Here is a 14632-nt window from a genome sequence, read left to right on the forward strand (position 1 = left end):
TCATTTTTCCTGGAAAGCAGTATGTTATTTTGATTTGCAGATGCAGGTCTTTTTATTTCAAGGAACTCTTCGGTACATCTTTGAAAACATTTTTATATTTGTTAAGTTCTCTACATTTAAGATGTAACTGTCCTTTTACTAGATCACCTTTGCCTTCCACATCCATTTCTTCTGCATTCACTGTGGTTTTCCTGAGCTCTTTCACTATGTCAGAAATTCAGGTTTCATTTGTGTCTGTTCTGTTACCTCATCAGCTGTGTGATCTTGGACAAATTACTTTCTTATGCTTGTATTTCTTCCTTGTAGAATGCCTATAGAATGGGAACAATAATAATAATAATAATAATAATACCTCTGTTTCACAGAAGTATTGTGAGGATTAAATAAGATGCTACTTGTAAACTGCATTTATAACAGTGGAAACAGTCACTATTAGGTATTTCTAATTTGATTCTGAAGTGGTGTTATAAGTCTCAGTTTGTTTACTTAGCATTTGCTCCCTTTTCATTGTCATTGTGGTTTTTGTCATCTGACTTTTTGGTTTTTATTTTATTGCTTTCATATTCTCAGTAACTTCATTTTTTTGTCCTTCGGTTATTATTTCTTACGGACTAGGTTTTTCATCTGTCTTGCATGTTCTATTCCAGTTGCTGCCTTTTCTTTCCCCCCTCTGGTATGTGAAATAGTTTGCAGTTTTCTTTCATCTTGAAGCTGTTTAGAGTAAAATACCATGTCCAGATACTGTTTGCTTGTGAAGCATCGTATGCTATCTTGTGTAGGGATTACAATCTAAAGACGACTTGTACAACTGATGAATTAGTGAACTCTGCATCTGAAACTAATGATGTACTATATTTTGGCTAATTGAATTTAAAATTTTTAAAAAACCAGACAAATGGATAAAGATGTGGTATATATACACAATAAAATATTACTCAGCCATTAAAGAATGAAATCTTGCCATTTGCAATGACATGGATGGACCTAGAGTGTGTTACGCTAAGCAACATAAGTCAGTCAGAAAGACATACCATATGATTTCACTCATGTGTAGAATTTAAGAAACAAAACTGATGAAGTAGGTGAAGGGAAGGAAAAATAAAATAAGATGAATCAGAGAGGGAGGGAAACCAGAGGAGACTCTTAATTATAGACACAAACTAAGACTTGCTAGAGGGGAGGGCGGGGGACTGGGGTAATTGGGTGATGGGCATTAAGGAGGGCACTTGATGTAATGAGCACTGGGTGTTATATGCAACTGATGAATCACTGAATTCTACCTCTGAAACTAGTAATATAATATGTTACCTAAGTTGAATTTAAATAAAAAATTAAAAAAAAAATACAGTTTGTGAGGCAAAAGTGACTATAGTCAAAATTACTACTACCCAAGCTCTCAGTATTCTGGTAGAGAACAGAATTGTCTTGGTGGCTCCAATCATTAGTATGGCAGTGTGCTCAGCCAGAGGTAATATACACGTCCCATCTAATTTCTGTTGTGCCTAGACCTTGAATGCAGGAAAGGAAGGGCTCTGCTGGAGCTGCGTGCTGCTCCTTCCTGGAACTGGTATGAAATGTGTACCGGGAGTGTATCTTATCCCAGAAGACAACAACCTGCCATTTTAAGTTGTTTACCTCATTTGTCAAGGCTGCACGCAGCCTGTGCCTTTGCTCAGTGTCAGTCCCACTCACTTTCTGTGTATTTGTCCTTTTCCAGGAGTCCACCAGCATGTCTTCTCTTTTCTGCTCAGGATACTTTCCCCCAAATTTGTAGTATTACTGAGCATTCTCACGTTTGGTTTTAGTTCATTTAATGGGCTGTGGCAGTGTTAGGAACGTGTTGCAGCAATCTTTTGGTTCTCTGCAGGCTACTTTTCTCAAGTAGGTGGCTTCTTGATCATGGCTGTAAGATTTTGTTTGTTTTTGCCCAGAGAGGAGTTGAGAGAATGACAGTGTCGCTAATTAATGACTTTTTTCTGTCTTTTGTTTATTTGATTAGAATTAGTTGAGAGCCTGTGTTCTAGATTTATTCCACCAAATCTCTCTTTTTGCTAGAACAGTTTTAGGTGCACTAGGTAGGTTTTACTTGTTAAGATAATAGAGTTGACTTGAGGCATCTGGGTGGCTCAGTGGTTTAAGCCTCTGCCTTTAGCTCAGGTCATGATCTCTGGGTCCTGGGATCGAGCCCCAAGTGAGGCTCTGCTCAGCAGGGAGCCTGTTTCCTTCTTTCTCTCTGCCTGCCTCTCTGCCTACTTATGATCTCTGTCTCAAATAAATACATAAAAATCTTTAAAAAAATAAAAATAGAGTTGACTTTCTCATGCACACAGTGTCTGTATGTAAATTTGCTATTACCTTGATGTCCTGTTTTCCTAGGCTTATGCCAGCTATTCTTAAGGTTTTTTTGCCTTTCGTTCTTTTTCAGTTTTTCTTTCTTTACGTTTGTTGCAGACCAGTCTTCATTTTGATAATCACCGAATCCATTCCTGAAGTTTTCTTCAATTTAGGGTATTTTCATTTTGTGCATTAAACATAATAATTCTTTGAAGACAGTATCCAGCCTGATTTGAATTTTGAAAGACTGGATATGTAATTCTCCCCAACCCTTAAAAAATCCCAGTAATATGAGGATTTCTGTTTCTTAAAACTATTTTACTTAACATTTTTTACTAAGACACATAAAATAAAGCTGACTTTTCCTTACTAGTTTTTCTTTACTGTATTATAACTTTAAAATTAGCATCCCCTGCTGGGAAGCATTTCAAAGTAATTACGATAATAATACCAGCTGCTTTTTTGACAGCTGCTTTTTGAAAATCATTGTTTTCCCATTTATGTTCTGCTATACCTATTAGACAGTGTAGAAAGATAAAATGTCATTTTGATACTTCACCATATGAGTAGAAAATCATTCTGTACTAATCCCTGCAAGTCATTCTTCTCAGCCCTTTCCGAAGACTCAAAATCAGTGTAATAGCCTGGTTAAGACCAGGTGTTAAGACCTGGTGGGGGTCTTCTTACTCAGGAAGACCAGGCCAAATCCCAGTTCTTCTGTATGACAACCTTTTGATCTTCTGCAAGTTACTTAACATAAGTTTTTGCTTCCTTGGTGGTTAAAACTGGAATAATAGTCTAATAGTGATAATGAAGTTACATGAAGATTAAATGAGATATATCTTGAAGGAGTTTTAAGATAATATCTGGAGGGGCACCTGGGTGGCTCAGTGGGTTAAAGCCTCTGCCATGGTCTCTGGTCATGATCTCAGAGTCCTGGGATTGAGCCCCACGTCGGGCTCTCTGCTCCGCAGGGAGCCTGCTTCCTCATCTCTCTCTCCCGGCCTGCCTCTCTGCCTACTTGTGATCTCTCTCTCTCTGTCAAATAAATAAAATCTTAAGGAAAAAAAAAAAGATAATATCTGGAAATACACAAATATAAGCTATTAACAGTAAAAATAAATAGTATGTACCTTCAAGGAACTTACGGTCTTTTAGCAAAGATACAGAATTATAACAGAGGGAAATCGATATGTATCTATGAGTTGTATGCTGAAGTTTTATGGGAGTTCTTCATAGCAGATGCCTGGGTGGCTCAGTTTTTATATTTTTTAATGAGGAGGATTGAAAAACCATTGGTAAAGAGGTGAAGAACATGTTGTTGGACACATAGTAGGCACAAATTATTATTATCAGAAATGGGAAAAGGAGAAAAAGGAGGTAATTTTCTGGGCAGAGGAAAATGGTATTTGTTAAGAGGTTTGTGTGTGGTTGGTGGGTTGGTGATTCAGTTTTAACTGGCATCCAGTATTCATGGAGAGGGGCATGAGAAGTGATTGAGAAGGTGGTGGAATGGAGCCAGGTTATGAAGAGCCTTTCCCATGTTAGGGGTCAAACTGAAGACTTTGTTTTCTTTGGTAGGTTAAAAAAAAATCATTGAAGGGTTTTAAATCATTGAAGGGTTTTAAATCGTTGAAGTGTTTTAAATCATTGAAGGGTTTTAAATGGCATGATAGTATCTAGACTTTAGAAGGATGCACCCAGCATAGAGTTTTTCTCATCCTAACACTCAGACATGCATTAAGAGTTTGGTTTGTGTTTAAAATTACTTTGTCAGGGCAGTAGTTAAGCAGCACCTTCAGAGCCCTGATTTGGGACCTTGGAGAAGAGAACCACTTCACCTGTAGAGCTGTTGTAGTTGAAAGTGGGGTAGAATTTGCCCTCTCAGCCCTTTTCCTCAAAACAATGATACTTTATTTAGTAAAAGGGTTCTTCTGGAAAATATATTTAAAAACTCAACAAGCTAGCAGTTTATACATATATTGGTTGCCTTTGATGGAGAGGGGATTGACTGAAGAAAGTTGTTTAATTAGAGGACTTTTGCAGTAATCTTGGCATGAAGTGAAAATGGAGAGGATTTGGAGAATGATGGAAATACCGTAGAGGCAAGAACTCATAGACCTGGTGAATTCCTGGAAGTGAAAATCTCCAAGATGACTGACCACCCAGTATAGCAGTTGATTAACCATACATTCATCATTGAACACATGTTTGAAATTATATAAATTTTGACAGGTGCAAAATCAGCATGCGAAAGAAGAGTCTCTTGCTGATGATCTTTTCAGGTAAAGTTTAATTTCATCCTTCTTTTATTCTTAGAGATTAAATATTCATGTCTTTTTTCTTTAGAAATAGACACAGCAGGATGCCTGGTTGGCTCAGTTGGTTAAGCAGCTGACTCTTGATTTCATCTCAGGACATGATCTCAGGGTCCTGGGATCAAGTCCTGCATCAGGCTCTGCACTGAGTGCGGAGTCTGCTGCATGTCCTTCTCCCTCTGGTCCTCCTGTGACACATATGAGCTCTCTCTTTCCCTCAAATAAATAAAATAAAATCTTAAAAAAAATAGACACTTAGTCCCTTCACCTAAAGAATATTTCATTTTTAATGCTGTTGTTTTGTTGTTGTTTTGTTTTTTTACTACTTGAGTACCTCTCAGTGGGGTTTGCTGCATGTATCTTTGAGATTTGGGACTGGTGAATTTAGCTGATACATTTGTGAGATTTCCAGCTCTGAGTTAAATTATGAATGAATGGGTTTTGAGTTAAGACAAATAAAATACTGAAGCATTTGCTCAGTTTTAGTTGGTGCAAGAGTAAAAACAAGAGGCTGGATTAGAATTTCAAGTCAGGTTTTTGTGGGATGTTTAGAGGAGTTATAGTGGGTGGTTACAGTTTAATTCTGATTCAACACATATCCAACATTCCTGCAGGCCCCAAACTTTACAATATTTAGCTCTCAAATACAAATAGTATAAAATAAAATTAATTGATCTACTTATAGGTGGGTACTGACTAGGAGAGAATAACATTTTCCCAAGTTTATATAAAGGCAGAACCAAGAAGTACTGTATTTTTTAATCTGTTTTGCTGCCAGTTTGATTCTTTAATTTCATTATTGACAGTATATCATTGGTGAAAATGTTGACAAATGGTGCTCATTTTTCATAAGTATTTAAGAATATCTGGTTTCTAGTTAAATTTGTTAATTATTCTATAAGAAAATTTTATAAAGTATGTCTATTTTAGGATCATCTTATGCAAATGTTATACTGTAGTTGGGAGTGGAAGGAGTTTGAATCCATACTGAAATAGGTGTAAACATGTATTTTTAAACCATTTTTATTAATAATTTTGATGCTTTTACTGGACTTTTTCTATTGTTGATATTTTATTTTTACCAAATATTCACCAAACCAACATCAAAAAGGTAAATGAAAGTAAAAATGTCAGTGCTTAATACTGGATCGTAAGGATAAAATTGGCATTCTCATTGTGTTTGCCAAGGTGTGACTATGTTTTAAAAGCCCTTTAACTTTATTTCTTTCTTTGCAGATACAATCCTAATGTAAAAAGGAGACGATAATTGAGGATTTCATAAAGGAGCCGATCTCAGAGAAATATTTCCTATCAAATAGTTACATCAAGTTTCCTCTGGGATACATTCATTAAGTATATAGAGGGGATTTAAATTACAAAGGTTTTATGACCTAAATTTGTTTAATAAAATGCACAAAATTCCATTTCTTTTGTATGTGACAGTATTATTGAGTTTCCAGTCTCTGTCATCTCATCTCTTATGGTAATTTTTTCATTTCTAAATGTGGCTTTTTATTTACTGAATATTTAATACACTCACAGTTCAAAATTCTAAAAGTTTAGAAGGATAAGAAATGAAAAAATCTCCCTTCTACCACTGCTCTAGCTGTGTGGTTCCCCTCCTCTGATAAAATTCATGATAATCATTTCTTATGAGTCCTTATAGAGATTTTTGCTGCCTCTTAAAATTTGTATGCATATTATTTTCCAGTAATCTACAAAAATGATAGTGTAACATCACAGTAATCTCCCATCCAAGTACTAACCAGGCCCGACCCTGCTTAGCTTCCGAGATCAGATGAGATCGGGCGCGTTCAGGGTGGTATGGCCGTAGACACATCGCAGTAATCTGCACCTTGCTCCTTTTTGCTGAATAGATTGGAAGATCATACACATATCAGAGCATACATTTTTTTTCCCCATTATACCATAGTCTTCCTTAAGCTGAAGTAACCCAAGTGAAATGGATTTCAGGGGTGTAGATGTCACCCACCTATTCTAGTACTAGAAAAGATAATATGGAATACTTCATCAAGTGGTTAGATTTTACTAGAATGGGAAGACTTATTTGGTGATCTTACTGAGCTGGGTGTGTATCTCTTGAGCTAGTACTGGTTTTCCTATCTGAAAAACAGAAATTAAGATTGTTGTTTTTGTTAAAGGAAGATGGTAAGAAAAAAATGTCTTTTCAAATTTTGTAATGTAGACAACTTGGCTGTACATGAGAATTATAGTAGACTTTTTATCAACTCTTAAGGACTGATGCATTAAGTTCTGGGAAGTAGAACAAGATTTTTGTACTCAAATCTATACATGAAATATTCATGGTCTCATGTAGGTTCTGCCACCCTAATGAGCTAAGCATTTTAGGTTGTTAGAGGTAGGCTAGCATGAAGACTTATATTATAATTTAATATGTATTATTGCTAGATCCCCCCAGAAGATTATTGATGCTGAACACCTTTTCACGTGCTTGTTGGCCATTTGTGTCTTTGGGAAAAAGGTCTCTTGAGCTCCTCTGCCCTTTCTTTAAATTAGATTTTTTTTTTTTTTTTTTGCTGTTGAATTATAGGAATTCTTTATATATTTTGAATATTAACCCCTTATCAAATATATTTAATATGCATATATTTTCTCCCATTCCATAGGTTGTCTTTTTGTTTGGTTGATTGCTGCCTTTGATGTATGGAAGCTTTTTAGTTTGATGTAGTTCCACTTGTTTATTTTTTATTTCATTGATTTTGCTTTTGGTACCAAATTAAAAAAAAATCATTGTCATGACTGATGTCAAGAAGCTTATCTCCTATGTTTTCTTCTAAGAATTTCATAGTTTTCTTACATTTAAGTCTTTAATCCATTGTTAGTTGTTTTTTTGTATGTGTGTGGGACAAGATAGTGGTCTGGTTTTGTTCTTCTGCACGTGGCTGTTCAGTTTTCCTGCAACCATTTACGAAGAATCTATCTTTTCCCTGTTGTGTACTCACGTATCCTTTGTCAAAAATTAATTGACCATAAACGTGACTTTATTTCTGGGCTCTTCTTCTGTTCAGTTCCTCTATGTGTCTTTTTATGCCAGTACCAAATAGTTTTGATTAATATAGCTGTGTGAAATCAAGAAGTATGATGCCTCCAGCTTTGTTCTTTCTCAACACTGCTTTGGTCATTCAGAGTTTTCTTAATGGGTCCAGCTTTATTTTTTCACATGTGAATATCCAATTAATCCAGCACATTTTAATGAAGAGACTGCTCCATTGAGTGTCTTTGGTAATTACTAGTTGGCGATATACACTTGGTTTTATTTTGGGGCTCTCAATTCTGTATTTGTCTTGGTGTACTTGTTTTTATGCCACTACCAGTTCTGCGGACTATAGCTTTTTTTCTTTTCTTTTCTTTTTTTTTAAATTTTTTCAGTGTTCCAAGTTCATTGTTTATGCACCACACCCAGTGTTCCATGCAATACATGCCCTCCTTGATACCCATCATCAAGCTCACCCAACCCCCCCCACCCCTTTCCTTCCAAAACCTTCAATTTGTTTCTCAGAATCTACAGTCTCTCATGGTTCCTCTCCCCCTCCCATTTCCCTCAATTCACTTTTCCTTTCCTTCTTCTAATGTCCTCCATGTTACTCCTTATGCTTCACAAGTAAGTGAAACCATATGATAATTGACTTTCTCTGCTTATTTCACTCAGCATAATCTCCTCCAGTCCCATCCATGTTGATGGAAAAGTTGGTTATTCATCCTTCTTTCTGATGGCTCAGTAATACTCCATTGTATATATGGACCATATCTCCTTTATCCATTCGTCTGTTGAAGGGCATTGGCTTTTTCCACAGTTTGGCGATTTGGGCCATTGCTGCTGTGAACATTGGGGTACATATGGCCCTTCTGTTCACTACATCTGTATCTTTGGGGTAAATACTCGGTAGTACAATTGTAGGGTCATAGGGTAGCTCTATTTTTAATTTCGTAAGGAATCTCCACACTGTTTTACAAAGTGGCTGTACCAACTTGCATTCCCACTAACAGTGTAAGAGGGTTCCCCTTTCTCCACATCCTCTCCAACTCTTGTTGTTTCTTGTTAATTTTGGCCATTCTAACTGGTGTAAGGTAGTATCTCAATGTGGTTTTGATTTGAATCTCCCTGATGGCTAATGATGATGAACATTTTTTCATGTGTTTGTTAGTCATTTGCATGTCGTCTTTGGAGAATTGTCTGGCATTTTTGACATGATTTTGTTTTTTGAGTGTTGAGTTTGAGGAGATCTTGGATATCAGCCCTTTGTAGCATGATTTGCCAATATCTTCTCCCATTCCGTGGGTTGCCTCTTTGGTTTTTTTACTATTTGTTTGCTGTTGCAGAAGCTTTTGATCTTGATGAAGTCCCAAAAGTTCACTTTCACTTTTGTACTTTGCCTTTGGAGACATGTCTTGAAAGAAGTTGCTTTGGCTATTGATGAAGAGGTTACTGTCTATATTCTCCTCTAGGATTTTTTTATGGGATTCCTGTCTCATGTTGAGGTCTTTCATCCATTTAGAGTTTATCTTTGTGTATGGTGTAAGAGAATGGTTGAGCTTCATTCTTCTATACATAGCTGTCCAATTTTCCTAGCACCATTTATTGAAGAGACTATCTTTTTTCCACTGGATATTTTTTCCTGATTTGTTGAAGATTATTGAACCATAGAGTTGAGGGTCCCTATCTAGGCTCTCTACTATATTCCACTGATCTATGTGTCTGTTTTGTGCCAGTACCATGCTGTCTTGGTGACCACAGCTTTGTAATAAAGCTTGAAATCAGGCAATGTGATGCCCCAGTTTTTTTTTTTTCTTTTTCAACATTTCCTTAGCAATTTGGGGTCTTTTCTGGTTTCATACAAATTTTAGGATTGTTGGTTCCAGCACTTTGAAAAATGCCACTGGTGTTTTGATCAGGATGACATTAAAAGTGTAGATTGCTCTGGGCAGTGTAGACACTTTCACAATATTTGTTCTTCCAATCCATGAGTATGAATGTTTTTCCATCATTTTGTGTCTTCTTTAATTTCTTTCATGAGTGTTCTGTAGTTTCTAGAGTATGGATCCTTTAACTCTTCGATTAGGTTTATCCCAAGGTATCTTATGGCTTTTGGTGCTATTGTAAATGGAACTGATTCTCTAATTTCTGTTTCTACAGTTTCATTGTTAGAGTACAAGATAACTGATTTCTGTGCATGGATTTTTGTATCCTGCCACATTACTGAATTGCTGTATGAGTTCTGGTAATTTGAGGGTGGAATCTTTTGGGTTTTCCACATAAAGTATCATGTCATCTGTGGAGAGAGTGAGTTTGACTTCTTATTTGCCAATTTGAATATCTTTTGTTGTTGTTGTTGTTGTTGTTGTTTGTCTGATTGCTGTTGCTAGGACTTCTAGTACTATGTTGAACAACAGTGGCAAGAGTGGTTATCCTTGTGTTCCTGATCTCAATGGGAAGGCTTCAGCTTTTCCCCATTGAGAATGCTATTCACTGTGGTTTTTTTTCTTTTTAAAGATTTTATTTAGTTATTTGACAGAGAGAGATCACAAGTAAGCAGAGAGGCAGGCAGAGAGAGAGGAAGGGAAGCAGGCTCCCTGCTAAGCAGAGAGCCTGATGCGGGACTCAGTCCCAGACCCTGAGATCCTGACCTGAGCTGAAGGCAGCAGTTTAACCCACTGAGCCACCCAGGCGCCCCACTGTGGGTTTTTCATAGATGGATCTTAAACAAAGTTGAAAAATGTTCCCTCTATTCATACACTTCGAAGAATTTTAATCAGGAAAAGATGCCGTATTTTGTCAGATGCTTTTTCTCGATCAATTGAGAGGACCATGCGGTTCTTCTCTCTTACTGATTCGTTCTATCACATTGATTGATTTGTGAATGTGGAACCACCCTTGCATCCCAGGGATAAATCCCACCTGGTCATGGTGGATAACCTTTTTAATGTACTGTTGGATCCTATTAGCTAGGATCTTGTTGAGAATCTTGGCATCCATTTTAATCAGAGATCTTAGTCTGAAATTATCCTTTTTGATGGGGTCTTTGCCTGGATGATCAGGGTACTGCTGGCTTCATAGAAAGAGTTTGGAAGTTTTCCTTCTGTTTTTGTTTTTTGAAAAACAGCTTCAGGAGAAATAGGTATTATTTCTTTGAATGTTTGATGGAATTCCCAAGGGAATCCATCAGGTCCTGGGCTCTTGTTTTTTGGGAGGTTTTTGTTTACTTCTTCAATCTCGTTACTAGATATTGGTCTATTCAAGTTGTCAGTTTCTCCTGTTTCAGTCTTGGAAGTTTATAGGTTTCCAGGAATGCATCCATTTCTTCTAAGTTGCTTAACATAATGGCATATAACTGTTGATAATAATTTCTGATGATTATTTCTATTTCCTTGGTGTTAGTAGTGATCTCTCCCCTTTCATTCATAATTTTATTAATTTGGGTCCTCTCTCTTTTCTTCTGGATTAGTTTGGTTCTTACTGATTCTTTCAAAGAACCAGCTTCTAGTTTTGTTGATGTGTTCTACTGTATCTCTAGTTTCTAACTCATTGATCTCTGCTCTAATCTTGATTATTTCCCTTCTTGTGCATGGGGTTGTCTTAATTTGTTGTTGATTTTCCAGTTATTTAAGGTGTAAACAGAGTTGGTGTATTCAGGATTTTTCAGTTTTTTTTTGAGTGAGGTTTGAATGGCTGTGTATTTCCCCCTTAGGACCGCCTTTGTCATATCCCATAGGTTTTGGACTGGTGTGTTTTCATTCTCATTGGTTTCCATGAATTATTTAAGTTCTTCTTTGATTTCCTGGTTGATCCAGACGTTCTTGAGCAGGATGGTCTTTAGCTTCCAACTGTTTGAATTCCTTCCAAACTTTTCTCGTGTTTGAGTTCCAGTTTCAAAGCATTGTGGTCTGAGAATATACAGGGAATTATCTCAGTCTTTTGGTATCGGTTGAGCCCTGATTTGTGACTCAGTATGTGTTCTATACTGGAGAAAGTTCCATGTGCACTCAAGAAGAATGAGTATTCTGTCATTTTAGGGTGAAATGTTCAGTATGTATCTGTGAGGTCCATCTGGTCCAGTGTGTCATTCAAAGCTCTTGTTTCTTTCTTGATTTTCTGCTTGGATGAGCTATTACTGAGAGTGGCATGTTAAGCTCCCTTACTATTAAAGTATTCATATCAGCATGACTATTTTGATTAACAGTTGGCTTATGTAGTTGGCTTCTCCCATATTTGGGGCATAAATACTTAAAATTGTTAGATCTTCGTGCTCGCTTCGGCAGCACATATACTAAAATTGGAACGATACAGAGAAGATTAGCATGGCCCCTGCGCAAGGATGACACGCAAATTCGTGAAGCGTTCCATATTTAAAAAAAATAATAATAATAAAATAAAATAAAATAAAATAAAATAAAATTGTTAGATCTTCTTGTTGGATAGACCCTTTAAGAATGATGTAGTGTCCTTCTATTTCCCTGACTACAGTCTTTAGCTTAAAATCTAATTTATCTGATATGAGAATCACTACCTCAACTTTCTTCTGAGGCCCATTGGCATGAAAGATGCTTCTCCATCCCTTCACTTTCAGTCTGGATGTATCTTTAGGTTCCAGATGTGTCTCTTGTAGACAGCATATGGATGGGTCCTGACGTTTTATCCAGTCTGCAACCCTTTGCCGTTTTATGGGAGCATTTAGGCCATACACGTTGAGAGTGATTATTGAAAGGTAAGTTTTTATTGACATCATGTTGCTTATGAAGTCCTTGTTTCTATAGATTGTCTCTGCATATTTCTTTTCTGTGTCACTCTTGGGTTCTTTCTTCCTTTATAGACCCCCCCCCCTTAATATTTCTTGTAGTGCTGGTTTGGTGGTCACATACCCTTTTAAACCTTGCCAGTCTTGGAAGCTCTCCATCTATTTTGAATGTCAGCCTTGCTGGATAAAGTATTCTTGGCTGCATGTTCTTCTCATTTAGTGCTCTGAATATGTCTTGCCAACCTTTTCTGGCTTGCCAGGTGTCTATGGACAGGTCTGACGTTATTCTGATGGTCCTTCCTCTCTATGTAAGGAATCTCTTCCCCCTAGCTGCCCTTAGGACCTCCTGTCTGAAATTATGATTCGTGAATTTCACAATTAAGTGTTTGGATGTCTTTCTAGATTCGATCTTGGGGGGTGTCCTTTCTGCCTCTCGGACACGAACACTTGTTCCATTTCCCAGAGTAGGGAAATTTTCACCCAGATTTTGTTCAACTATATCTTCTTTATCCACTCCCTCAGGGATCCCAATAATTCTGACGTTGGAACGTTTCATTTCCTAATTGTTTTCATGGCTTCTAAGCTGTTTGTTCCAGGCCTCTTCCTGATCCTTCTTTTCTATCAGTTTCTCTTCTAGATCACTAATTCTGTCTTCTGCCTTAGTTACTCTAGCTGTGAGAGTTTTTAGATTAGATTGGATCTCACTGATAGCATATTTAACTTCTGCCAGATCTGCTCTCACTTCTGCCCTTAGAGATTCTATGTTGTCACTAATGGTATTCTCCAGCCTGGCCATTGCCTGGATAATTGTAACCCTGAATTCCCTTTCCAACATACTCTTTATGTCCATGTCTAGTAGTTCTGTGGCAGAGGGTACAGTCTCTGAATTTTTCCTCTGGTGTTCTCCTAGTCATTTTGGTAAGAGGTAGTTGAGGGGATGTATAGCTGAAATATCAACCACAATCCAGGCAAGGTGCACCCTCTCCACTGATGTCTTCTGCCCTCTTAGAGATCCAAAAGTGTATAACCTTACATCTCAGGCTGATTTCATAGGTGTTCAGAGTGTTCTGGTAGATAATTAGCTCACTTTAGGGGACAGGTTAAAATAGGGTCTCCTACTTCCCCACCATCTTGCCCCTCCTAGATCCAGACTATAGCTTTATTTTTTTTTAAGATTTTATTTATTTATTCGACAGACAGAGATCACACGTAGGCAGAGAGGCAAGCAGAGAGAGAGAGAGAGAGGGAAACAGGCTCCCCGCTAAGCAGAGAGCCTAATGTGGGGCTCAATCCCAGGACCCTGAGATCATGACCTGAGCAGAAGGCAAAGGCTTAACCCACTGAGCCACCAGGCACCCCCCAGACTATAGCTTTATAGTAAAGCTTGAAATAAGGAAATGGGGTTCCTACTGCTTTGTTCCTTCTCAGGATTTTGGGGGCTATTTTAGGTCTTTTGTGGTTCCATACAAATTTTAGAAATTCTTTTTCTGTTTCTCTAAAAGATGCCATTGGAATCTTGATAGGGATTACATTGAATCTGTAGATGCCTTTTAATAGTATTGACATTTTAACAATATTAATTCTTCTAGTCCATAAACAAAGGATACTTTTCTATTTGTATCTTCTATTTCTGTCATTGATGTTTTATAGTTTTCAGAGTAGAGATCTCTTACCTCCTTAAATTTGTTCCTAGGTATTTTGATTTTGGTGCCATTTCAAATGGGATCTACTTCTTTATTTTTTAGAAAATTTGGTGCTACTGTATAGAAATGCTACTGATTTTTGTAAGTTAATTTTGTTTTGTATCCTGTAGTTTTACCAAATTCATTGATCAGTTGTAACCATTTTTTGGTTGAGTCTTTAGTGTTTTTTTATAAAATTATTTGTCTACATATAGAGACGATTTTACTTCTTCCTTTCCAATTCTGATGTTTTTTTTTTTTTAAAGATTTTATTTATTTGAGAGAGAAACTTTGAACAAGGGAAGGGGCAGAGGGAGCAGCAGACTTGCCACTGATTAGGGGGCCTAGTGTACAGCTTTATCCCTGAACCCTGGGATCATGACCTGAGCCACTCATGTACCTGCTGATACCTTTTATTCCTTTTTCTTGCCTGGCTGCTTTAGCTAGGACTTTTAATATGTTGTATAGGAGTGGTAAGAATGGACACCCTTAATTTGTTCCTGATCTTAGATGGAAAGCTTTC

The 14632-nt window shown here is 37.1% G+C and overlaps 1 protein-coding gene across 2 annotated transcripts in view; it reads left to right on the plus strand.

Annotated features, from left to right (window-relative positions):
* Nucleotides 1-6076, plus strand: part of NBN (nibrin) — a 53481-nt gene extending 47405 nt beyond the window's left edge. For both annotated transcript variants that reach the window (XM_082719418.1, XM_082719419.1), the window contains 2 exons: nucleotides 4570-4619; nucleotides 5889-6076. In XM_082719418.1, the coding sequence (XP_082575544.1) occupies nucleotides 4570-4619; nucleotides 5889-5919 (81 nt within the window). In that variant the 3' untranslated portion in view covers nucleotides 5920-6076. The remainder of the gene's footprint in view (nucleotides 1-4569; nucleotides 4620-5888) is intronic.
* The last annotated feature ends 8556 nt before the right edge of the window (nucleotides 6077-14632 follow it).

This window comes from Mustela nivalis, assembly GCF_964662115.1.
Source record: "Mustela nivalis genome assembly, chromosome: 2".
NCBI classification, from domain to species: Eukaryota; Metazoa; Chordata; class Mammalia; order Carnivora; family Mustelidae; genus Mustela; species Mustela nivalis.